At 45.9% G+C, this 26,388-nt stretch overlaps 1 protein-coding gene across 1 annotated transcript; it reads left to right on the forward strand.

Moving 5' to 3' along the window:
• Positions 1–1,623: 1,623 nt before the first annotated feature.
• Positions 1,624–20,482, forward strand: LOC124028317 (plexin-A4-like; the record flags this gene model as incomplete). Its single annotated transcript, XM_046340425.1, has 4 exons — positions 1,624–1,745; positions 8,958–9,111; positions 15,766–15,865; positions 20,368–20,482. Coding segments are annotated over 4 exons (491 nt in total), but the record flags the coding sequence as incomplete, so codon positions are not given.
• Between the last annotated feature and the right edge of the window lie 5,906 nt (positions 20,483–26,388).

Consider the following 26,388-nt stretch of genomic DNA (forward strand, 5'->3'; position numbering starts at 1 on the left):
CTCCTGAAGAAGTTCTCTGAGCCACCAGGCCACAGGATTGGTTCCCTCCCCCTACATCGCTTTGCACGGTACCCTTATTTACCTCTCTGTCTCACTCATCTTCTTCTCCCTGCATCATTTGGTGTAACTAACGAACACGCTCACGCATAGACACACGTAGACACTGGTGGCGAGAACCAACCCGTAGCCAATACACCCACTCCAAACACATCAGTACTGAATCAAATACATACCACACCCATGCAGGTACAGGCACTCAGGTGTGTGTGGAGGAGTGTATAACTGTATTCTCTCTGGGGTTTTGTGTACTGTGGGGTTTATTAAATCAGCAGTACAATGGGGAACAGGCGGCCTGATGCAGAACACAAAGGGAAGCTCTCTGGTTAAATCCTTCTCAGACCTGCTTAGCGGAGGAGCTGAGAAAAAGACTATTGAAAAGCCTCTGAATGATTGTTGCCTTCCCTAAATCTCCTCTCTTCTGTTCTCTCTTCTCTCTCTCTTCTTTCACTCCGAAGCAGATTACTTCTTCTTCTTCCATTCTGTCTGCCGTCTTCTTTTCTCCACGCTAGGTCACTTAAAACTTCACAATGCAGACACATCTCATCCCCCCTATGAAAAGCTTCTACTGCGGAAGGTATTACTGTATCTCAGCCGTCACCCAGCCTCCCAGAAGTCCCTTCTATCATTCTCTCTGTGGACTTTGGCTCTCTGTGGGATTTGCTGTTAATTGCTTGAGAACTTTGTTTAAATCAACGAGGATTAAACTGAGTAGGTTTTACGGGGATTTAATGGAGGAGGAGGTTAGGGGTTATAGTGGAGCGTCGTGCCGCGGTGTGGTAGATACAGTACAATGGTCTTTTGGTAGTTGATATAAAGTTTCGTGAGAGTATATCCATACTTTCTTTACTTTCTACTTTACCTAGGTGTCTGTACTCTTTACCCAGGTTTGCCAATGTTCCCAGCCTCTCTGTGTGAATATCTATGTGACTGTCTCATGGGAGTTAGAGGAGTTCCCTATACATGCTGCTGAAATAATACAGCCGTTTAGATGTTCTTAGTAATGGTGTGGCTTTGGGAATGTAAACCAGCAGCAGCAGCTCACTGTCAACAGATACTACACAATTCTCCCAGGGACAAAAGCAGAGAGAAAGAGGGATTTAGGTCTGTTTACCAACCCACATAATATAATGGGAATGGATTAGACCACCTGGCCCTGGATTAAGAGGGGGGTAATCCATCCCCGCCCCCCACCTGCACTTGGCACTGCCCATGAATGGCCCTCATTAAGATGGCCTCACAAAGACAGAGCCTGTCCCCCTTCTCCCAACAGAGCAGCTCCACTTCCACAAATAGAGGCGGCCATTGTTTTAGGGTTGTCCAGTCACAGTGAATGGCCAGTATCCGTGGATAAAGCTCTGGTAGAAATATGATGAATGTCTCCATATTAATATCACCCCAGGTATTTCCACTTCTTTCACACAGGTAACTAACATTCTTCTGGTTTCCCAGGCGCTCAGCAGGTGGGACAAGCCATGTGAACGAGGCTCCAATGGGGTTGACTGAAGGCTGCGACGGGTGTTACGGGGAATAACCTCCCCCCTCTGTTACTTTGTGTTCCCACAGGTGCACCAGGAAGGAGAACTGCGGCGCTCGGCCGAGCCCGGAGGTTCGCCTGGGACATCAAGCAGTGCGTCCGCCTCAGCGTCCACCCCAGCAACATCTCCGTGTCCCAGTTCAGCGTCACGGTGAGTGGTGACCACTTCGCACGGTCAAAGTGTGTTCAAAACACTGCTTCCTCCTGGGTCCTGTCCACTAGGCACGAAAACAGAAAACCTTTTGAGACGGAAAAATGTAATATTGGCATTCTTATTGGACATCTTCAGATAGCGCCTCCTCCGTTTGGAAATGTTTTCTCTCATTTCGTGCCCCACTGAACCTGACCAGTCTAAAATGAAAAAGAAGTGTCTGGCACAATGACCGATATTATTGCATTTTAGTAGGCTTACAGTTACTATGGCGACCAGAAACCATATCAGTATACAATATACCATCATCTGGTATTGCATCCGATGACTGAATGAGCAGTCACATCGGAAAAATCAGATTAGGAAAAAAACAGGAGACGCCCAACCATTTTAGTGGTCCAATGAACCATGTCATAGTTGAAGGTATTGATGTTGTGCCTCACTAACACGGTTAAGCCTGGGGAATCATCTTTAGCCAATGGCCATAACGTAATTATCCCCTCACATGTCACAGGTCCTTACAGATCTGTCCATCAAGGACAGGGTTTCCCCTAGCATTACCTCATGCCACCTAACCATCATTTAATCATCTGTATATTGCAGCTGTGTTCTGTCTCTGTCTATCTAGACAACACGTTATTATCGTTGGCTTTCATGCTTCCACAGACTTCTGCGTAATGATCAGTGATACTGGGGGTTATATAGACGCTGTGTAGCTGCTGCTCTGATATTGTTCATGGAATCACTGCTGTTTTGCTGGCACTAAAAACCTGGCCTCATACGAACGATCCTGGTCTCGCTTCACTGGAACAGAATGGAAGAGGTATCTACTGGTCAGTCTGCTGTCTTAAGACCTCTCCCTCCACACTAGAGGTATCTACTGGTCAGTCTGCTGCCTTATCACCTCTCCCTCCACACTAGAGGTATCTACTGGTCAGTCTGCTGTCTTAAGACCTCTCCCTCCACACTAGAGGTATCTACTGGTCAGTCTGCTGTCTTAAGACCTCTCCCTCCACACTAGAGGTATCTACTGGTCAGTCTGCTGCCTTATCACCTCTCCCTCCACACTAGAGGTATCTACTGGTCAGTCTGCTGTCTTAAGACCTCTCCCTCCATGCTAGAGGTGTCTACTGGTCAGTCTGCTGTCTTAACACCTCTCCCTCCACACTAGAGGTATCTACTGGTCAGTCTGCTGTCTTAAGACCTCTCCCTCCACGCTAGAGGTGTCTACTGGTCAGTCTGCTGTCTTAACACCTCTCCCTCCACGCTAGAGGTGTCTACTGGTCAGTCTGCTGCCTTAACACCTCTCCCTCCACACTAGAGGTGTCTACTGGTCAGTCTGCTGCCTTAACACCTCTCCCTCCACGCTAGAGGTGTCTACTGGTCAGTCTGCTGTCTTAACACCTCTCCCTCCACGCTAGAGGTGTCTACTGGTCAGTCTGCTGTCTTAACACCTCTCCCTCCATGCTAGAGGTATCTACTGGTCAGTCTGCTGTCTTAACACCTCTCCCTCCACGCTAGAGGTGTCTACTGGTCAGTCTGCTGTCTTAACACCTCTCCCTCCATGCTAGAGGTGTCTACTGGTCAGTCTGCTGTCTTAACACCTCTCCCTCCACGCTAGAGGTGTCTACTGGTCAGTCTGCTGTCTTAACACCTCTCCCTCCACGCTAGAGGTGTCTACTGGTCAGTCTGCTGTCTTAACACCTCTCCCTCCACGCTAGAGGTGTCTACTGGTCAGTCTGCTGTCTTAACACCTCTCCCTCCACGCTAGAGGTGTCTACTGGTCAGTCTGCTGTCTTAACACCTCTCCTCCACGCTAGAGGTGTCTACTGGTCAGTCTGCTGTCTTAACACCTCTCCCTCCACGCTAGAGGTGTCTACTGGTCAGTCTGCTGTCTTAACACCTCTCCCTCCACGCTAGAGGTGTCTACTGGTCAGTCTGCTGTCTTAACACCTCTCCCTCCACGCTAGAGGTATCTACTGGTCAGTCTGCTGTCTTAACACCTCTCCCTCCACGCTAGAGGTGTCTACTGGTCAGTCTGATGTTTTAACACCTCTGCTGTCTAAGGTCACTGTATGACTGTATGAGTCTTGCTGATCTGGGCAGCTCCTTTGAGGGACACTGTGCGTGTGTGTGTACTCTCTCCTCTCTCCACCTGTGTTGTGTCGTGTCAGTAAACCCATCAAAGCAGGCCGCAGCCTTTCCCTCTTTCTCCCTGTGTAATCCTGGCACCACCCACCAGGCGCCAATGAGATTACTGTACACAAACACTCCCCAGGACACTAGCCACACCTCTCTGTAGAATCACACCACCAACGGTTTATGGTGAATAAGAAGTGGACTGGTGTTTTTTGCGGATAGAGGTGACGACAGAATAATGTCCACCAGGTCTCTTTAGCTATGTTCATGCTTGGAACTAAATTCCATTTTCATGTGATTGGCTGGATATGTGTGTCCTGTAGGACTAGACTGTAGATCAGTACACCAGTTAATGCTTGGTGTGTCCTGTAGGACTAGACTGTAGATCAGTACACCAGTTAATGCTTGGTGTGTCCTGTAGAACTAGACTGTAGATCAGTACACCAGTTAATGCTTGGTGTGTCCTGTAGAACTAGACTGTAGATCAGTACACCAGTTAATGCTTGGTGTGTCCTGTAGAACTAGACTGTAGATCAGTACACCAGTTAATGCAACACACTGAATCCACCTGTCCATCTATGTGGTATTCAGACTTTTTCAGCTGGGACCCCATTTTATCCGTTGGAATTTCTGGGGACCCCATTATTTTTGTGATAATTTATCATGACCGCACCCACAAAATAATGACACAACCTTCAATTAGATTTTTACACCCACAAGTAACTTCAATTCAATTTCAATTGTCATGTCTTTACAAATAAACAACAAATAAATACATTCCCTCAATCAAATTGAATTTTTCAATAATCTGTGCTGTTCATTTTAGACCCCCCCACACCCCAAAAAATATATTTTTATTTTGACGACCCCACTGCAGTTCCCCCCAACTTTGAATACCAACGATCTACGGTGTCATTTCAACCCCATTTGATACGTAATGGGGATATGAGATTGCTTTTAATCTTTGCTGGTCAAGTATATAAACGTAAATCAGGAAGGGTCATGTACAGATACTACTCTCAGGGTACTGTCTGAACATTCAGCTCCCTGGGTGTAATAATAATAATAATCATGGAGAGCGAGAGTGTGTGTGAACACACACACACACACACACACACACACACACACACACACACACACACACACACACACACACACACACACACACACACACACACACACACACACACACACACACACACACACACACACACACACACACACACACTCTGCCTTGGCGTTCTGAGAGTGTTTAACCTTTCTCTACGCAACAGATCTCCCATCCAATTGATTGGTGAGACTGGGCGGGCAGGCAGGGCCAGTCCTTGACCTTTTAGTTATTAAATCTTAGTTTAAAAAGATAAGCTGGAGCCCCTCTACAGAGGAGTTTCTCTCTCGTAAAAGCATTGATGTGCTTTTCTTCTTTATTTGCCCATTAGCTTGTCCTCTTGCGTTTGTTTTGAAGTGTCTCTGGAGCTGTTGTCTGTAGATATAACAGCCATCCTATAAAGACTTCCTAGAGCAGGTGCTAGTAAACTGACCAGATCGCTCCCTGTTGAGATAAAATACAATTCTAATAGCTTCACAGAGGAGGTCTGGACTCCACTGTTAGTGTTATTATAAGTATATTGCTGTATGTCTGTATTCACATGTCTCCAGACAGAGACGAGAAGATAATGCCTTGTCACCAGGCTGCTTGTCTCTCGCTACAATGAGAATTCAAATATGCTCACAGCGTGTGACAATAGATGTATTCGCACATTGTAATAGTATTCCAAAAGGCATATGGAATCTCACACTCTGTTTTCAGTGGATGACAGTCATAAGATGTGTCATACCATGTGTTATTACAGTATAATGCATCATATATTCAGCTGTCATAATCTGCCACATGTCATACAAATCAAGGAGGCATGTACAGTATGCATCTAAATGAACCACCCCCAGATCAACATCCTCCTCTTTATGCCACTATGGCAACCCAAGCCAATACGATCTATCACATCATAGCCTCCACGCGAGACACAGTGTATTATTAAGGAGAGACGCGAGAACCTATTTCTCTCCATGTGTGTGTGTGATTCGATTGACACGGAACACAGCTTATTTTCCTACTCCATGTTTAGGCCCGGGCGGCTCGGGTTAGGGCCGCGACTGCTCCAAATGTAATTGAAGAAAACTTGCGCCACATTGCTCCTTAAAAGGAAAAAGAAATGAAGTGGGACGAGGGCTGTGTCTCCGACCTGGCTGCGTGTGGCTCCTCTACAGTAATAGGGAAGCTCCTGTATCTGTACGGTGCCCAGCGACAGCCGCAGACTTTTCATTAAACACTAAACAGCAATATAAAAACAGTGCAGGTCAGCCCTTCTCACACCGTACAGGAGCTTCTCTGGCGCCGTATTATAAATGTGCTGCGGCCAACAGCAGAATGGATGCAAGGCCTCCTCTATTCGCCACCTCAATATTTATATTTTGGTCTTGACCCCATTCATATTTTTCTCCCCCTTTCTCACTTGTTCAAGGACTATTTTTCTACTCGTCAAGTCTGTCAAGTCCCCCCCACTCATCCTCTGCTCTTTAGAGAGGAGAGCAGTTTACTCAGCACGATCAACATCAGGAATCTACATCCTTCTCTTCCTCATTCCCTCCCTCATTCCCTCCCTCCCTACCTAATTACCTCTCACCTTCCTCCTCTCCCTTTCCACCTAGCTCCTCCCCTCCCTCCCTCCTTCCCCCCTCCCTCCCTTTCTCTCAGGGACATGTACTCGTAGAAGTGGGATGTGAAATTGGCACGGCCTGCCGCAGGGCATGGTGGGTAGCCCAGGGGGACAGAGCAAGGAGGGCATTGGCCTCCAACTGTTCACCAGATGACAAACAGTCAAAGAATCGCCAGCAGCCTTTGTAAAACACAGAGCTGATGCTCAACAAACATGTCCTGCTGTCTTCTTCTCTCCTTGTCTTTTTGTTTCTATCTCTCTCCCTCTCCTTCACTCTCTCTCCCTCTCCTTCACTCTCTCTCCCTCTTCTTCACTCTCTCTCCCTCTCCTTCACTCTCTCTCCCTCTCCTTCACTCTCTCTCCCTCTCCTTCACTCTCTCTCCCTCTCCTTCACTCTCTCTCCCTCTCCTTCACTCTCTCTCCCTCTCCTTCTCTCCCTCTCCTTCACTCTCTCTCCCTCCTTCACTCCTCTCACTCTCCTCTCCTCTCCTTCCTTCTCTCTCCCTCTCCTTCTCTCCCTCTCCTTCACTCTCTCTCCCTCTCCTTCACTCTCTCTCCCTCTCCTTCACTCTCTCTCCCTCTCCTTCACTCTCTCTCCCTCTCCTTCACTCTCTCTCCCTCTCCTTCACTCTCTCTCCCTCTCCTTCACTCTCTCCCTCCTTCACATTCTCTCTTTCACTCTCTCTCTCCCTCTCCTTCACTCTCTCTACCTCTCCTTCACTCTCTCCCTCTCCTTCACTCTCTCTCCCTCTCCTTCACACTCTCTCCCTCTCACTCACTCTCTCTCCTTCACGTTCTCTCTTTCACTCTCTCTCCCTCTCCTTCACTCTCTCTCCCTCTCCTTCACTCTCTCTCCCTCTCCTTCACTCTCTCTACCTCTCCTTCACTCGCTCTCCCTCTCCTTCACGTTCTCTGTTTCACTCTCTGTCCCCTTCACTCTCTCTCTCGTTCACTCTCTCTCACTCTACTTCACTTTCTCTCGTTCACTCTCTCTCCCTCTCCTTCACTCTCTCCTTCACTCTCTCTCTCTCTATCACTCTCTCACTCTCTCTACCTCTCCTTCACTCACTCTCCCTCTCCTTCACTTTCTCTCTTTCACTCTCTCTTCTTCACTCTCTCTCTCTCCTTCACTTTCTCTCCCTCTCCCTCTCCTTCACATTCTCTCTTTCACTCTCTCTCTCCCTCTCCTTCACTCTCTCCTTCACTCTCTCTCTCCTTCACTCTCTCTCTCTCCTTCACTTTCTCTCCTTCTCCCTCTCCTTCACTGTCTCTCTTTCACTCTCTCTCCCTCTCCTTCCCTCTCTCTCTCCTTCACTCTCTCTCCCTCTCCTTCACTTTCTCTCTTTCACTCTCTCTCCCTCCTTCACTCTCTCCTTCACTCTCTCTCTCTCTATCACTCTCTCACTCTCTCTACCTCTCCTTCACTCACTCTCCCTCTCCTTCACTTTCTCTCTTTCACTCTCTCTTCTTCACTCTCTCTCTCTCCTTCACTTTCTCTCCCTCTCCCTCTCCTTCACATTCTCTCTTTCACTCTCTCTCTCCCTCTCCTTCACTCTCTCCTTCACTCTCTCTCTCCTTCACTCTCTCTCTCTCCTTCACTTTCTCTCCTTCTCCCTCTCCTTCACTGTCTCTCTTTCACTCTCTCTCCCTCTCCTTCCCTCTCTCTCTCCTTCACTCTCTCTCCCTCTCCTTCACTTTCTCTCTTTCACTCTCTCTCCCTCCTTCACTCTGCGATATGCTAATATAGGCCTGAGTCCCAAATGCCAGCCTTTTTCCTACATAGGGCACTGCTTTTGAACCAAGCCATATGGGCCACCTGATCAACAGTAGTGCTCTACATAGGGATCAGGGTGCTATGTGGGACACCAGAGCCTATACTGATGTGTGATGTGATTTAGGGTGAACTGCTACTCACTGAACCCTCAATGTTGTGGCTTTATCACGGCATGATATGTCTACAGGGGATCCTTACACCCAGCTGTCCTCTTTTCCCTCCTCTATCCCTCCACCATCAGATGACACTATACATTCATCTATCCCATCGCTGTATCTCTCAATTCTACTAATGGAATATCTCCCAATTCTACTAATGGAATATCTCCCAATTCTACTAATGGAATATCTCCCAATTCTCACGCCATTTGAGTCATTTAGCAGACACCCTTATCCAGAGATACATATATCTCTGGTGCATATATTTTCCTACTGATCCCCCGTGGGAATCAAACCCACATCCCTGGCGTTGAAAGCGCCATGCTCTACTGACTGAGCCACACAGGACCGTTCCACCCCCTCCCTCTACTCCGCTCTTCTCCCCTGATGCCATATGTAACCCCCCTCTGTCTTCTCTCCACAGCTGATCCTGGAGGCCCATAACGTCCCAGAATTGTCTGCAGGGGTCAACTGTACCTTTGAGGACCTGGCTGAGATGGACGGTCTGGTGGAGGGGAACCGCATCAGGTGCAGCTCGCCTGCCGAGAAGGAGGTGCCTCGCATTATCGTAGACAAAGGTCTGTAGCATAAGATACCTGACTGATTATAGACCAATCAAAGAGCTCGGTTTTGCTTTTGAGTATTTTATTTAATTATTTTAAAAAAAGTGGTTTACATGAGTGTATTGACGCTTATGGAGGTGTTACTGATGAAGCCAAAACACTAACTAGCTTACGTTCCCTGTTACCCATCGTAGCCCGGAACCCTCGAAGCAGCGCCCTAGAACGTGTTTAGTCACCCAATCAACTGTCATTACAGAGCGTTTATTTATTTACTCTCTCATCGAGGAGGTAGGCTGACAGAGACATGTGGGACCTCAACAGCCCTGAGCGCGGGCAGATCACTCCACCTCTCCGGGACTCATTTCGAAGTCAAAGTGAAGGGGAGGAGCGGTTAAAAATGAATCCCGCTGCCAAAAAACGCTTTTGACAGCATTCATTCTCCGAGCTAAGCTTTCTTGTCCCTCTCTCATCCCTCGCTTCTCTCCTCCTCGACGTGGTTGGTTAACCGAGGTATAATTGAAAAATGCACACATCTGGGCAGCTGTCTGGAGGACTGGTAATCTTTCATAATACCCAGACGTCTCCATGTGGAGATAATGAAGACGCTGCCGCGCCTCAAAAGAAGCAGGGGAGCGTTAACGCTAGCTGCTGCTTCACGTTGGCTACGCTAACGCCTCTTCACGTTGGCTAAGCTAACGCCTCCTCAAAAGTAGTAAGGGAGCGCTAACGCTAGCTGCTGCTTCACGTTGGCTAAGCTAACGCCTCCTCAAAAGTAGTAAGGGAGCACTAACGCTAGCTGCTGCTTCACGTTGGCTAAGCTAACGCCTCCTCAAAAGTAGTAAGGGAGCGTTAACGCTAGCTGTTGGTTCACGTTGGCACAATGCTAATCCTGCTAAAGAGAAAATAATTGTTCCTCCTACAAATAATCTGCAGATGTTTATTTGTTTACCACATTTAGCGAATGTCTTTGAAATAGTTTTCTCTCCATCAGTCTTCATAGTGAATGAACAGGAGCTGGAGAGAAAGCTGCTGGCCTAATGTAAAGGTGGGAAGGACTTAGAAGAGAGAGAAAGGCCATTCACATGGACAATTTCATTGTTATTGTTGATGTTGAGGCTGCGTCCCAAATGCCACCCGTTTCTCTATGTAGTGCTTTTGGCCAGATCCTGGTCTAAAGTAGTGCACTACATAGGGAATAGGGTGCCATTTGGGACACAATCCAGGACAACCATACACTAGCTAAATTAGCAGATGACTGGCTTTTTGGCAGTGGCCTCGGGTGGGTGAGAGCCCAACGGTGGGATTGTGTACAGCATGGCATGAATAATAACACCAATAAGTTTTGGGAGCGGGGCAAGCAGGCCACCATGAAATTACAGGGCTGAGGGACCCACTGAGGCCTAACACACACTAAACCCCTGCTTACAGTACAGAGGGGGACACACTTACAGTACGGGGGGGGGCACTTACAGTGTACATGGGCTATTACACCTTCACACCAAACCCGGGCTCAATTACACACACACACACACACACACACACACACACACACACACACACACACACACACACACACACACACACACACACACACACACACACACACACACACACACACACACACACACACACACACACACACACACACACACACACACACGTCCTGTTGCACACACACACACACACACGCACGCATGCACGCACGCACGCACGCACACACACACACACACACACACACACACACACACACACACACACACACACACACACACACACACACACACACACACACACACACACACACACACACACAACCTATGCACAGATGTATAACTGATAGAGTAAAGGGTACTCAGGGGAATTAGGAACATGTGTTCAGTGTTATGCCAAATGAACATCATGTAATTTATTTATATACCTTTATTTAACTAGCCAAGTCAGTTAAGAACAAATTTGTATTTTCAATGACGGCCTAGGAACAGTGGGTTAACTACCTGTTCAGGGGCAGAACGACAGATTTGTACGACCTTTACATTAGGCCAGCAGCTTTCTCTCCAGCTCCTGTTCATTCACTATGAAGACTGATGGAGAGAAAACTATTTCAAAGACATTCGCTAACCTTCCGGTAACTAGTTCAATGCTCTAACCACTAGGCTACCCTGCCGCCCCAAAAAGCTGTTGATGCCGCAGTAACATGTTACCATGTATGTGACTGTCTGAGATTAAACCTGACTTGGCTGCATGGAGCAAGACTGTGTTAGGCTGCTGAGCTAAAGGCGTTAGGTCGATGAGCTGACACAAGTCTTCAGGCAAGGTTACTAATTACCACACCACCTCTTACACACGCACGCACACACACACGCACACGCACGCACACACACACACACACGTCTGTGTATTTTGTCCTTTAGGAAACACCACACTAATGGATAGGGATGGAGTGCCTCATTAGGCAGCCATCTTGTTCAGGCAGTGTCAGAGAGAGAGGCCGAGGGGCCCTGCAGGGAGGGGTAGTGAGCTAGTGATAGCAGCCTAGTGCAGGGAGGGGGTAGTGAGCTAGTGATAGCAGCCTAGTGCAGGGAGGGGGTAGTGAGCTAGTGATAGCAGCCTAGTGCAGGGAGGGGGTAGTGAGCTAGTGATAGCAGCCTAGTGCAGGGAGGGGTAGTGAGCTAGTGATAGCAGCCTAGTGCAGGGAGGGGGTAGTGAGCTAGTGATAGCAGCCTAGTGCAGGGAGGGGGTAGTGAGCTAGTGATAGCAGCCTAGCAGGCATCAAGGTAAGATTTAGGTGCTCTAATTAGGACAGATTCATTGTCAGCCACACTTTACCGTGATTGATGAACGATTCACCCCTTTTGTTAGAGAAAGAGCGAGAAAGAGAGAGAGAGAGAGAGAGAGGAGGGATAGGAAGACAAGAGCAACAAGAAGGGAAAGAGGGAAAGAGAGAGAGCGTGAGTGACAGAGAGAAGAGAGGGAACGGAGACGAAGACCGGAGCGACAGAGAGAGGCAGCGAAGAAGGGTAAAAGAAGACAAGAGTGACAGAGAGAGGGAGGGAGACGACAATTTTCTCTTCCTGTCTTTGGGGGAGGAGGAGATGTCTATGTCGGCCTGTTGAATTAAACATGGAGTCAGTCCTTCATTAGTAAACCAGACAGAAGGACAGGAGCAGACAGACTGTCTCTGTAGACCCGTCCATTAACACACAGTCCTTCATTAGGAAACCAGACAGAAGGACAGGAGCAGACAGACTGTCTCTGTAGACCTCTCCATTAACACACAGTCCTTCATTAGGAAACCAGACAGAAGGACAGGAGCAGACAGACTGTCTCTGTAGACCCCTCCATTAACACACAGTCCTTCATTAGGAAACCAGACAGAAGGACAGGAGCAGACAGACTGTCTCTGTAGACCCGTCCATTAACACACAGTCCTTCATTAGGAAACCAGACAGAAGGACAGGAGCAGACAGACTGTCTCTGTAGACCCCTCCATTAACACACAGTCCTTCATTAGGAAACCAGACAGAAGGACAGGAGCAGACAGACTGTCTCTGTAGACACCTCCATTAAGACACAGTCCTTCATTAGGAAACCAGACAGAAGGACAGGAGCAGACAGACTGTCTCTGTAGACCCCTCCATTAACACACAGTCCTTCATTAGGAAACCAGACAGAAGGACAGGAGCAGACAGACTGTCTCTGTAGACACCTCCATTAACACACAGTCCTTCATCAGGAAACCAGACAGAAGGACAGGAGCAGACAGACTGTCTCTGTAGACCCCTCCATTAACACACAGTCCTTCATTAGGAAACCAGACAGAAGGACAGGAGCAGACAGACTGTCTCTGTAGACCCGTCCATTAACACACAGTCCTTCATTAGGAAACCAGACAGAAGGACAGGAGCAGACAGACTGTCTCTGTAGACCCCTCCATTAACACACAGTCCTTCATTAGGAAACCAGACAGAAGGACAGGAGCAGACAGACTGTCTCTGTAGACCCGTCCATTAACACACAGTCCTTCATTAGGAAACCAGACAGAAGGACAGGAGCAGACAGACTGTCTCTGTAGACCCCTCCATTAACACACAGTCCTTCATTAGGAAACCAGACAGAAGGACAGGAGCAGACAGACTGTCTCTGTAGACCCCTCCATTAACACACAGTCCTTCATTAGGAAACCAGACAGAAGGACAGGAGCAGACAGACTGTCTCTGTAGACCCCTCCATTAACACACAGTCCTTCATTAGGAAACCAGACAGAAGGACAGGAGCAGACAGACTGTCTCTGTAGACCCGTCCATTAACACACAGTCCTTCATTAGGAAACCAGACAGAAGGACAGGAGCAGACAGACTGTCTCTGTAGACCCCTCCATTAACACACAGTCCTTCATTAGGAAACCAGACAGAAGGACAGGAGCAGACAGACTGTCTCTGTAGACACCTCCATTAAGACACAGTCCTTCATTAGGAAACCAGACAGAAGGACAGGAGCAGACAGACTGTCTCTGTAGACCCCTCCATTAACACACAGTCCTTCATTAGGAAACCAGACAGAAGGACAGGAGCAGACAGACTGTCTCTGTAGACCCCTCCATTAACACACAGTCCTTCATTAGGAAACCAGACAGAAGGACAGGAGCAGACAGACTGTCTCTGTAGACCCCTCCATTAACACACAGTCCTTCATTAGGAAACCAGACAGAAGGACAGGAGCAGACAGACTGTCTCTGTAGACCCCTCCATTAACACACAGTCCTTCATTAGGAAACCAGACAGAAGGACAGGAGCAGACAGACTGTCTCTGTAGACCCGTCCATTAACACACAGTCCTTCATTAGGAAACCAGACAGAAGGACAGGAGCAGACAGACTGTCTCTGTAGACCCCTCCATTAACACACAGTCCTTCATTAGGAAACCAGACAGAAGGACAGGAGCAGACAGACTGTCTCTGTAGACCCCTCCATTAACACACAGTCCTTCATTAGGAAACCAGACAGAAGGACAGGAGCAGACAGACTGTCTCTGTAGACCCCTCGATTAACACACAGTCCTTCATTAGGAAACCAGACAGAAGGACAGGAGCAGACAGACTGTCTCTGTAGACCCGTCCATTAACACACAGTCCTTCATTAGGAAACCAGACAGAAGGACAGGAGCAGACATACTGTCTCTGTAGACCCCTCCATTAACACACAGTCCTTCATTAGGAAACCAGACAGAAGGACAGGAGCAGACAGACTGTCTCTGTAGACCCCTCCATTAACACACAGTCCTTCATTAGGAAACCAGACAGAAGGACAGGAGCAGACAGACTGTCTCTGTAGACCCCTCCATTAACACACAGTCCTTCATTAGGAAACCAGACAGAAGGACAGGAGCAGACAGACTGTCTCTGTAGACCCGTCCATTAACACACAGTCCTTCATTAGGAAACCAGACAGAAGGACAGGAGCAGACAGACTGTCTCTGTAGACCCCTCCATTAACACACAGTCCTTCATTAGGAAACCAGACAGAAGGACAGGAGCAGACAGACTGTCTCTGTAGACCCCTCCATTAACACCCAGTCCTTCATTAGGAAACCAGACAGAAGGACAGGAGCAGACAGACTGTCTCTGTAGACACCTCCATTAACCTAGAGATCCTAGAGTCAGTATATCTCTCATATAGTAGATATATAATTCAGACTAGAGATCCTAGAGTCAGTAGATCTCTGATATAGTAGATATATAATTCAGACTAGAGATCCTAGAGTCAGTACATCTCTGATATAGTAGATATATAATTCAGATTAGATATACTGGTCAGTACATCTCTGATATAGTAGATATATAATTCAGACTAGAGATCCTAGAGTCAGTAGATCTCTGATATAGTAGATATATAATTCAGATTAGATAAACTGGTCAGTACATCTCTGATATAGTAGATATGTAATTCAGACTAGAGATCCTAGAGTCAGTAGATCTCTGATATAGTAGATATATAATTCAGATTAGATATACTGGTCAGTACATCTCTGATATAGTAGATATATAATTCAGACTAGAGATCCTAGAGTCAGTAGATCTCTGATATAGTAGATATGTAATTCAGACTAGAGATCCTAGAGTCAGTAGATCTCTGATATAGTAGATATGTAATTCAGACTAGAGATCCTAGAGTCAGTAGATCTCTGATATAGTAGATATATAATTCAGATTAGATATACTGGTCAGTACATCTCTGATATAGTAGATATATAATTCAGACTAGAGATCCTAGAGTCAGTAGATCTCTGATATAGTAGATATGTAATTCAGACTAGAGATCCTAGAGTCAGTAGATCTCTGATATAGTAGATATATAATTCAGATTAGATATACTGGTCAGTACATCTCTGATATAGTAGATATAGACACACCTCCCATTGGTTGAGGTGCTCTGGGGTGTAGTCATTAATGCACACCTTTGCAAACAGTTAAAAAACTTTTGCAACAGAAAACATTTCACAACAAAAACAAGACTAATTCAGATAGGTCTCTCCCCGTTATGTTCCATGTGCTTCTTCTTGGTTCCGTTTGGTTCTGTTTGTTTGCTAGTGAACACATCCCAGGTAATCTAATATGTTGGTGTGGTCCAACCCTGCTCATAGTGTTTTTCTCTGTATCCTCCCTCCCTCCAGCTGATCACCAGATAGTTCAGCTCTACCTCAAGTCCAAGGAGACAGGCCTTGTCTTCGCCAACACCAGCTTTGTCTTCTACAACTGCAGCGTCCACAAGTCGTAAGTCTACATGTCTAGTCTCAATTAAAGTCAGAATTATTACATTTTTTAAAAAGGAAGTATTGAAAATGTCATTATAAACTGTAACATATCATTGATGTTTGATACCCATAACTAAAGAATATTAAAGTAATGTCATAGTCTCTCTCCTCTCTCCTGTTCCTCACTCTCTCTCCTCTCTCCTGTTCCTCACTCTCTCTCCTCTCTCCTGTTCCTCACTCTCTCTCCTCTCTCCTCTTCCTCACTCTCTCTCCTCTCTCCTGTTCCTCACTCTCTCTCCACTCTCCTCTTCCTCACTCTCTCTCCTCTCTCCTGTTCCTCACTCTCTCTCCTCTCTCCTCTCTCCTGTTCCTCACTCTCTCTCCTCTCTCCTCTCTCCTGTTCCTCACTCTCCTTCTCCTCTCTCCTCTTCCTCACTCTCTCTCCTCTCTCCTGTTCTTCACTCTCTCTCCTCTCTCCTGTTCTTCACTCTCTCTCCTCTCTCCTGTTCTTCACTCTCTCTCCTCTCTCCTGTTCCTCACTCTCTCTCCACTCTCCTCTTCCTCACTCTCTCTCCTCTCTCCTGTTCCTCACACTCTCTCCTCTCTCCTCTTCCTCACCCTCTCCTCTCTCCTCTTCCTCACTCTCTCTCCACTCTCCTCTTCCTCACTCTCTCTCCTCTCTCCTGTTCTTCACTCTCTCTCCTCTCTCCTGTTCCTCACTCTCTCTCCTCTCTCCTCTTCTTCACTCTCTCTCCTCTCTCCTGTTCCTCACTCTCTCTCCACTCTCCTCTTCCTCACTCTCTCTCCTCTCTCCTGTTCTTCACTCTCTCTCCTCTCTCCTGTTCCTCACTCTCTCTCCTCTCTCCTCTTCTTCACTCTCTCTCCTCTCTCCTGTTCTTCACTCTCTCTCCTCTCTCCTCTCTCCCGTTCTTCACTCTCTCTCCTCTCTCCTCTTCCTCACTCTCTCTCCTCTCTCCTCTTCCTCACTCTCTCTCCTCTCTCCTCTTCCTCACTCTCTCTCCTCTCTCCTGTTCTTCACTCTCTCTCCTCTCTCCTGTTCTTCACTCTCTCTCCTCTCTCCTCTTCCTCACTCTCTCTCCTCTCTCCTCTTCCTCACTCTCTCTCCTCTCTCCTGTTCTTCACTCTCTCTCCTCTCTCCTGTTCCTCACTCTCTCTCCTCTCTCCTGTTCTTCACTCTCCTTCTCTTCTCTCCTCTTCCTCACTCTCTCCTCTCTCCTGTTCCTCACTCTCCTTCTCTTCTCTCCTCTTCCTCACTCTCTCTCCTCTCTCCTCTTCCTCACTCTCTCTCCTCTCTCCTCTTCCTCACTCTCTCTCCTCTCTCCTGTTCCTCACTCTCTCTCCTCTCTCCTGTTCTTCACTCTCCTTCTCTTCTCTCCTCTTCCTCACTCTCTCTCCTCTCTCCTCTTCCTCACTCTCTCCTCTCTCCTGTTCCTCACTCTCTCTCCTCTCTCCTGTTCCTCACTCTCTCTCCACTCTCCTCTTCCTCACTCTCTCTCCTCTCTCCTGTTCTTCACTCTCTCTCCTCTCTCCTCTTCCTCACTCTCTCTCCTCTCTCCTCTTCCTCACTCTCTCTCCTCTCTCCTCTTCCTCACTCTCTCTCCTCTCTCCTGTTCCTCACTCTCTCTCCTCTCTCCTGTTCTTCACTCTCTCTCCTCTCTCCTCTTCCTCACTCTCTCTCCTCTCTCCTCTTCTTCACTCTCTCTCCTCTCTCCTGTTCTTCACTCTCTCTCCTCTCTCCTGTTCTTCACTCTCTCTCCTCTCTCCTCTTCCTCACTCTCTCTCCTCTCTCCTCTTCCTCACTCTCTCTCCTCTCTCCTCTTCCTCACTCTCTCTCCTCTCTCCTGTTCCTCACTCTCTCTCCTCTCTCCTGTTCTTCACTCTCTCTCCTCTCTCCTCTTCCTCACTCTCTCTCCTCTCTCCTCTTCCTCACTCTCTCTCCTCTCTCCTGTTCCTCACTCTCTCTCCTCTCTCCTGTTCCTCACTCTCTCTCCTCTCTCCTCTTCTTCACTCTCTCTCCTCTCTCCTGTTCCTCACTCTCTCTCCACTCTCCTCTTCCTCACTCTCTCTCCTCTCTCCTCTTCCTTACTCTCTCTCCTCTCTCCTCTTCCTCACTCTCTCTCCTCTCTCCTCTTCCTCACTCTCTCTCCTCTCTCCTCTTCCTCACTCTCTCTCCTCTCTCCTGTTCCTCACTCTCTCTCCTCTCTCCTGTTCTTCACTCTCTCTCCTCTCTCCTCTTCCTCACTCTCTCTCCTCTCTCCTCTTCCTCACTCCTTCTCCTCTCTCCTCTTCCTTACTCTCTCTCCTCTCTCCTGTTCCTCACTCTCTCTCCTCTCTCCTGTTCTTCACTCTCCTTCTCTTCTCTCCTCTTCCTCACTCTCTCTCCTCTCTCCTCTTCCTCACTCTCTCCTCTCTCCTCTTCTTCACTCTCTCTCCTCTCTCCTGTTCCTCACTCTCTCTCCTCTCTCCTCTTCTTCACTCTCTCTCCTCTCTCCTGTTCTTCACTCTCTCTCCTCTCTCCTGTTCTTCACTCTCTCTCTCTCTCTCCTCTTCCTCACTCTCTCTCCTCTCTCCTCTTCCTCACTCTCTCTCCTCTCTCCTCTTCCTCACTCTCTCTCCTCTCTCCTGTTCTTCACTCTCTCTCCTCTCTCCTGTTCTTCACTCTCTCTCCTCTCTCCTGTTCTTCACTCTCTCTCCTCTCTCCTCTTCCTCACTCTCTCTCCTCTCTCCTCTTCCTCACTCTCTCTCCTCTCTCCTCTTCCTCACTCTCTCTCCTCTCTCCTCTTCCTCACTCTCTCTCCTCTCTCCTCTTCCTCACTCTCTCTCCTCTCTCCTGTTCCTCACTCTCTCTCCTCTCTCCTGTTCCACACTCTCTCTCCTCTCTCCTGTTCCTCACTCTCTCTCCTCTCTCCTGTTCCTCACTCTCTCTCCACTCTCCTCTTCCTCACTCTCTCTCCTCTCTCCTGTTCTTCACTCTCTCTCCTCTCTCCTCTTCTTCACTCTCTCTCCTCTCTCCTGTTCCTCACTCTCTCTCCTCTCTCCTCTTCCTCACTCTCTCTCCTCTCTCCTCTTCCTCACTCTCTCTCCTCTCTCCTCTTCCTCACTCTCTCTCCTCTCTCCTGTTCTTCACTCTCTCTCCTCTCTCCTGTTCCTCACTCTCTCTCCTCTCTCCTCTTCCTCACCCTCTCTCCTCTCTCCTCTTCCTCACTCTCTCTCCTCTCTCCTGTTCCTCACTCTCTCTCCTCTCTCCTGTTCCTCACTCTCTCTCCTCTCTCCTCTTCCTCACCCTCTCTCCTCTCTCCTCTTCCTCACTCTCTCTCCTCTCTCCTCTTCCTCACTCTCTCTCCTCTCTCCTGTTCTTCACTCTCTCTCCTCTCTCCTGTTCTTCACTCTCCTTCTCTTCTCTCCTCTTCCTCACTCTCTCCTCTCTCCTGTTCCTCACTCTCTCTCCTCTCTCCTGTTCCTCACTCTCTCTCCTCTCTCCTCTTCCTCACTCTCTCCTCTCTCCTGTTCCTCACTCTCTCCTCTCTCCTGTTCCTCACTCTCCTTCTCTTCTCTCCTCTTCCTCACTCTCTCCTCTCTCCTGTTCCTCACTCTCTCTCCTCTCTCCTGTTCCTCACTCTCTCTCCTCTCTCCTCTTCCTCACTCTCTCCTCTCTCCTGTTCTTCACTCTCTCCTCTCTCCTGTTCTTCACTCTCCTTCTCTTCTCTCCTCTTCCTCACTCTCTCCTCTCTCCTGTTCTCCACTCTCCTCTTCCTCACTCTCTCCTCTCTCCTGTTCTTCACTCTCTCTCCTCTCTCCTCTTCCTCACTCTCTCTCCTCTCTCCTGTTCTTCACTCTCTCTCCTCTCTCCTGTTCTTCACTCTCTCTCCTCTCTCCTCTTCCTCACTCTCTCTCCTCTCTCCTGTTCCTCACTCTCTCCCCTCTCTCCTGTTCTTCACTCTCCTTCTCCTCTCCTCTTCCTCACTCTCTTTCCTCTCTCCTCTTCCTCACTCTCTCTCCTCTCTCCTCTCTCCTGTTCTTCACTCTCCTTCTCCTCTCTCCTTTATCCTACTCCTTTCTCCTTATTCTTCTCCTTTCTCCTTCTCCTCTCTCCTGTCTCCTACTCCTCTCTCCTATTCCTTTCTCCTCTCTCCTCTCTCCTTCTCCTACTCCTCTCTCCTACTCTCTCCTCTCTCCTTCTCATCTCCCCTCTCTCCAACTCCTCTCTCCTCTCCCCTATTTCTTCTCCTCTCTCTCTCCTACTCTTCTTTCCTCATCCTTCTTTTCTCGCCTCTCTCATTTTCCTCTCTCCTCTCCCCTACTCCCCTCTCCTTCTCCTCTCTCCTCTCTCCTTCTCCACTCTCCTACTTCTTCTCCACTCTCTTTCTCCTCTCTCCTTCTCCTCTCTCCTACTTCTTCTCCTCTCTCCTCCTCCTCTCACCTCCTCCTTCTCCTCTCTCCTTCCCCTCTCTCCTCTCTCATACTCCTCTCTCCTTCTAATCTCTCCTTCTCCTCTCTCAGGTGTTTGTCATGTGTGAGAAGCCCCTACCAGTGCCACTGGTGTAAATACAGACATGACTGCACCCACGACCCACGCACCTGCTCCTTCCAGGAGGGACGCGTCAAGAAGCCAGAGGTAATTTCAGAGGTCAAGGGTCAGGTGTAAACATGAGTTGATTATGATTATTATGGTCTCATTGGCTATTGAGATTCAGGATGTAGCGTCCTCATTGGTTCACATGTGAATATCTTTAATAATACAGTCTGTGAGTGATCATATCATTATAAACCAGCAAACATACAGTATTTATGATAGGGTCATACTTACTGTATATCCTGCATCATATAAAGCAAGGAGTCAGCTACAGTACCATACTTAATCTGATATATCTGGCTCAGGCTTTCTATGCTTATCCAAGATGATTACAGACCCACCAAATCTAATAAAAATTAAACATTTCCTTTTCCCAGCCCTATTCCCAACGACAGCTTATTTCATGTGAATTATCAATAGTATTGGCACTGGCCTTTTCCCTTTGAAGCAGGACTCACTGTAATTAGACATCTTTACTGTGTAGCTTGATGAGCTACACAACAGACCTGGATTCTGTCCCTGGCACCATCTGTCTGTCTGTCTGTCTGTCTGTCTGTCTGTCTGTCTGTCTGTCTGTCTGTCTGTCTGTCTGTCTGTCTGTCTGTCTGTCTGTCTGTCTGTCTGTCTGTCTGTCTGTCTGTCTGTCTGTCTGTCTGTCTGTCTGTCTGTCTGTCTGTCTGTCTGTCTGTCTGTCTGTCTGTCTGTCTGTCTGTCTGTCTGTCTGTCTGTCTGTCTGTCTGTCTGTCTGTCTGTCTGTCTGTCTGTCTGTCTGTCTGTCTGTCTGTCTGTCTGTCTGTCTGTGTGTGTGTGTGTGTGTGTGTGTGTGTGTGTGTGTGTGTGTGTGTGTGTGTGTGTGTGTGTGTGTGTGTGTGTGTGTGTGTGTGTGTGTGTGTGTGTGTGTGTGTGTGTGTGTGTGTGTGTGTGTGTGTGTGTGTGGGTGGTGTGGTGTTGATGGAAGGTATGGCAGTAGGGCAGCATGGGGAGGAACTGTGTAGTTAATCTGGCCCTCAGGGCATCCATGATGAAGATCCCTGTCTTGATGTCTGTTGCCAGGCGCTCCACAACAAGCAGGAACAAGCTCAGGGAGGGTTTTCCTCTTCTGATGAGTTTTATGCTCCATGATTTAGAATCCCACATTAGAACACCATCTCTGCCCCGAGCGATTCAAGCACATGCAACGTGTATAAACGTAGCTGGAATAAAAAAATAATAATGAGATATTCATTATCTCTTTGAACTGCTCCGAGAGTAGGTGAGACTTAGCTTGGCGTTTCAGGATCCAATTAACACTTGTGTTGGTGGTCAATATTGACCCAGGGATAATAGTAGGATTCTTCTCATTGTGTTGACTGACAAAAACCCAGCTCCCAAATAAATCTGGGGGGATTTAGCATTAACACGTTAATGACATCTCTCCCCAACATGCTTTTGTTTGACTGTTGTTTTAAAAAGCAGGTGTTTCTGTCCGCCTAACGAGCTTCATTTGGATTTAATTAACCTCGGGATTGGGGGTCGGGGATTGTCGCTACGTTCAACGTCACTGCGAATTAATGGATTTGTCTCGCATGCGCGGGTGCACTCGCACATAGACACATAAACGTACACGCACACACACATGCACAAACACACTCTCCCAACCCTCCACCACTCCATGCAGAAGACAATGACATGTCAACTTTGCTCAGACAAGTGGGATGGCCCCTCGCGGCGACCCTGGGATAGATGCAATTCCCTGTATTATTCCAATGAAGGGATTTCAGGAAGTGGATCTGGGTAATCCGCTGATGTTTTGTAATGAGCGACGCGATGCAGAGGCCTCCCGCTGACTGAGCCCGATGTTATTATGCACAAAGATAAATCACTAACGCTAGCTAGGCCAGGGGCCACGCCGGGCTTTGTTGTCATTGGGTAACCAATGGGAGTGGCCAGGCAGGAGCAGCTCAGACTATAACGTGATGTTGCATTGCCCGGCGAACTCTGTTTTTCAGCTCATGTTGTTGACATGGAAAACAATGTCAATCCAAAATGGCCGCAGACAGCCCCACGTAAAAACTCACTAATCTAAAGCATGAACACGCTCCCCTCTCCCAGATATGTCGTTTGTTATGTGAATAAACACTATTTGTGTGAATCCATAGCTACTAGTGTATATTCAGATTCACAAAAGCTTTATTTTCCCAACATTGGGCCATTTTATCTACTGTATGTCTTCTGGGGGTGTCTGAGGTGAACGAGGGGGGCATCAAATCCTTTTCTCCCTCCATCCCTCCTGTCTTCCCCCCTGTCTGCCTGTGGCTTCGTGCTACAACACCACACATGTCTTCACATGAAATATGTGTTCATGATATTAAAACCTATCAAAGCCCTCCTGGCCAAGCGGGCCCCTAACGAGCTGGATCAGAGCAGGAGTTTGTCAGCATCTATCTGATGAATTGGATGGAACTATTAAGAGATGTTCATTGACACATGTAATTGGCACTAGTTCCAATGGCGTTGGCAGTCCCAACTGTAACCAGACCACAACCGTGTCAATGTGAAAATAACCAATGTTAAAAGTGAAGTGTGGATATTAACAAATGTTAAATGCCAAATGGGGATATTAACACATGTTAAATACTAAAAGTGACGTGGGGATATAAACACATGTTAAATACTAAAGTGACGTGGGGATATTAACACATGTTAAATACTAAAAGTGACGTGGGGATATAAACACATGTTAAATACTAAAGTGACGTGGGGATATTAACACATGTTAAATACTAAAGTGACGTGGGGATATTAACACATGTTAAATACTAAAGTGATGTGGGGATATTAACACATGTTAAATACTAAAGTTACGTGGGGATATTAACACATGTTAAATACTAAAGTGACGTGGGGATATTAACACATGTTAAATACTAAAGAGACGTGGGGATATTAATAACACATGTTAAATACTAAAGTGACCTGGGGATATTAACACATGTTAAATACTAAAGTGACGTGGGGATATTAACACATGTTAAATACTAAAGTGACGTGGGGATATTAACACATGTTAAATACTAAAAGTGACGTGGGGATATTAATAACACATGTTAAATACTAAAAGTGACGTGGGGATATTAATAACACATGTTAAATACTAAAGTGACGTGGGGATATTAACACATGTTAAATACTAAAGTGACGTGGGGATATTAATAACACATGTTAAATACTAAAGTGACGTGGGGATATTAATAACACATGTTAAATACTAAAAGTGACGTGGGGATATTAACACATGTTAAATACTAAAGTGACGTGGGGATATTAACACATGTTAAATACTAAAGTGACGTGGGGATATTAACACATGTTAAATACTAAAAGTGACGTGGGGATATTAACACATGTTAAATACTAAAAGTGACGTGGGGATATTAACACATGTTAAATACTAAAAGTGACGTGGGGATATTAACACATGTTAAATACTAAAAGTGACGTGGGGATATTAACACGTGTTAAATACTAAAAGTGACGTGGGGATATTAACACATGTTAAATACTAAAAGTGACGTGGGGATATTAACACATGTTAAATACTAAAAGTGACGTGGGGATATTAACACATGTTAAATACTAAAAGTGACGTGGGGATATTAACACATGTTAAATACTAAAAGTGACGTGGGGATATTAACACATGTTAAATACTAAAAGTGACGTGGGGATATTAACACATGTTAAATACTAAAGTGACGTGGGGATATTAACACATGTTAAATACTAAAAGTGACGTGGGGATATTAACACATGTTAAATACTAAAGAGACGTGGGGATATTAATAACACATGTTAAATACTAAAGTGACCTGGGGATATTAACACATGTTAAATACTAAAGTGACGTGGGGATATTAACACATGTTAAATACTAAAGTGACGTGGGGATATTAACACATGTTAAATACTAAAGTTACGTGGGGATATTAACACATGTTAAATACTAAAGTGACGTGGGGATATTAACACATGTTAAATACTAAAGAGACGTGGGGATATTAATAACACATGTTAAATACTAAAGTGACCTGGGGATATTAACACATGTTAAATACTAAAAGTGACGTGGGGATATTAATAACACATGTTAAATACTAAAAGTGACGTGGGGATATTAATAACACATGTTAAATACTAAAGTGACGTGGGGATATTAACACATGTTAAATACTAAAGTGACGTGGGGATATTAATAACACATGTTAAATACTAAAGTGACGTGGGGATATTAATAACACATGTTAAATACTAAAAGTGACGTGGGGATATTAACACATGTTAAATACTAAAGTGACGTGGGGATATTAACACATGTTAAATACTAAAGTGACGTGGGGATATTAACACATGTTAAATACTAAAAGTGACGTGGGGATATTAACACATGTTAAATACTAAAAGTGACGTGGGGATATTAACACATGTTAAATACTAAAAGTGACGTGGGGATATTAACACATGTTAAATACTAAAAGTGACGTGGGGATATTAACACGTGTTAAATACTAAAAGTGACGTGGGGATATTAACACATGTTAAATACTAAAAGTGACGTGGGGATATTAACACATGTTAAATACTAAAAGTGACGTGGGGATATTAACACATGTTAAATACTAAAAGTGACGTGGGGATATTAACACATGTTAAATACTAAAAGTGACGTGGGGATATTAACACATGTTAAATACTAAAAGTGACGTGGGGATATTAACACATGTTAAATACTAAAGTGACGTGGGGATATTAACACATGTTAAATACTAAAAGTGACGTGGGGATATTAACACATGTTAAATACTAAAGAGACGTGGGGATATTAATAACACATGTTAAATACTAAAGTGACCTGGGGATATTAACACATGTTAAATACTAAAGTGACGTGGGGATATTAACACATGTTAAATACTAAAGTGACGTGGGGATATTAACACATGTTAAATACTAAAGTTACGTGGGGATATTAACACATGTTAAATACTAAAGTGACGTGGGGATATTAACACATGTTAAATACTAAAGAGACGTGGGGATATTAATAACACATGTTAAATACTAAAGTGACCTGGGGATATTAACACATGTTAAATACTAAAGTGACGTGGGGATATTAACACATGTTAAATACTAAAGTGACGTGGGGATATTAACACATGTTAAATACTAAAAGTGACGTGGGGATATTAATAACACATGTTAAATACTAAAAGTGACGTGGGGATATTAATAACACATGTTAAATACTAAAGTGACGTGGGGATATTAACACATGTTAAATACTAAAGTGACGTGGGGATATTAATAACACATGTTAAATACTAAAGTGACGTGGGGATATTAATAACACATGTTAAATACTAAAAGTGACGTGGGGATATTAACACATGTTAAATACTAAAGTGACGTGGGGATATTAACACATGTTAAATACTAAAGTGACGTGGGGATATTAACACATGTTAAATACTAAAAGTGACGTGGGGATATTAACACATGTTAAATACTAAAAGTGACGTGGGGATATTAACACATGTTAAATACTAAAAGTGACGTGGGGATATTAACACATGTTAAATACTAAAAGTGACGTGGGGATATTAACACGTGTTAAATACTAAAAGTGACGTGGGGATATTAACACATGTTAAATACTAAAAGTGACGTGGGGATATTAACACATGTTAAATACTAAAAGTGACGTGGGGATATTAACACATGTTAAATACTAAAAGTGACGTGGGGATATTAACACATGTTAAATACTAAAAGTGACGTGGGGATATTAACACATGTTAAATACTAAAAGTGACGTGGGGATATTAACACATGTTAAATACTAAAGTGACGTGGGGATATTAACACATGTTAAATACTAAAGTGACGTGGGGATATTAACACATGTTAAA

Source organism: Oncorhynchus gorbuscha, unplaced genomic scaffold, assembly GCF_021184085.1.
Source record: "Oncorhynchus gorbuscha isolate QuinsamMale2020 ecotype Even-year unplaced genomic scaffold, OgorEven_v1.0 Un_scaffold_4020, whole genome shotgun sequence".
In the NCBI taxonomy this organism is placed as follows: Eukaryota; Metazoa; Chordata; class Actinopteri; order Salmoniformes; family Salmonidae; genus Oncorhynchus; species Oncorhynchus gorbuscha.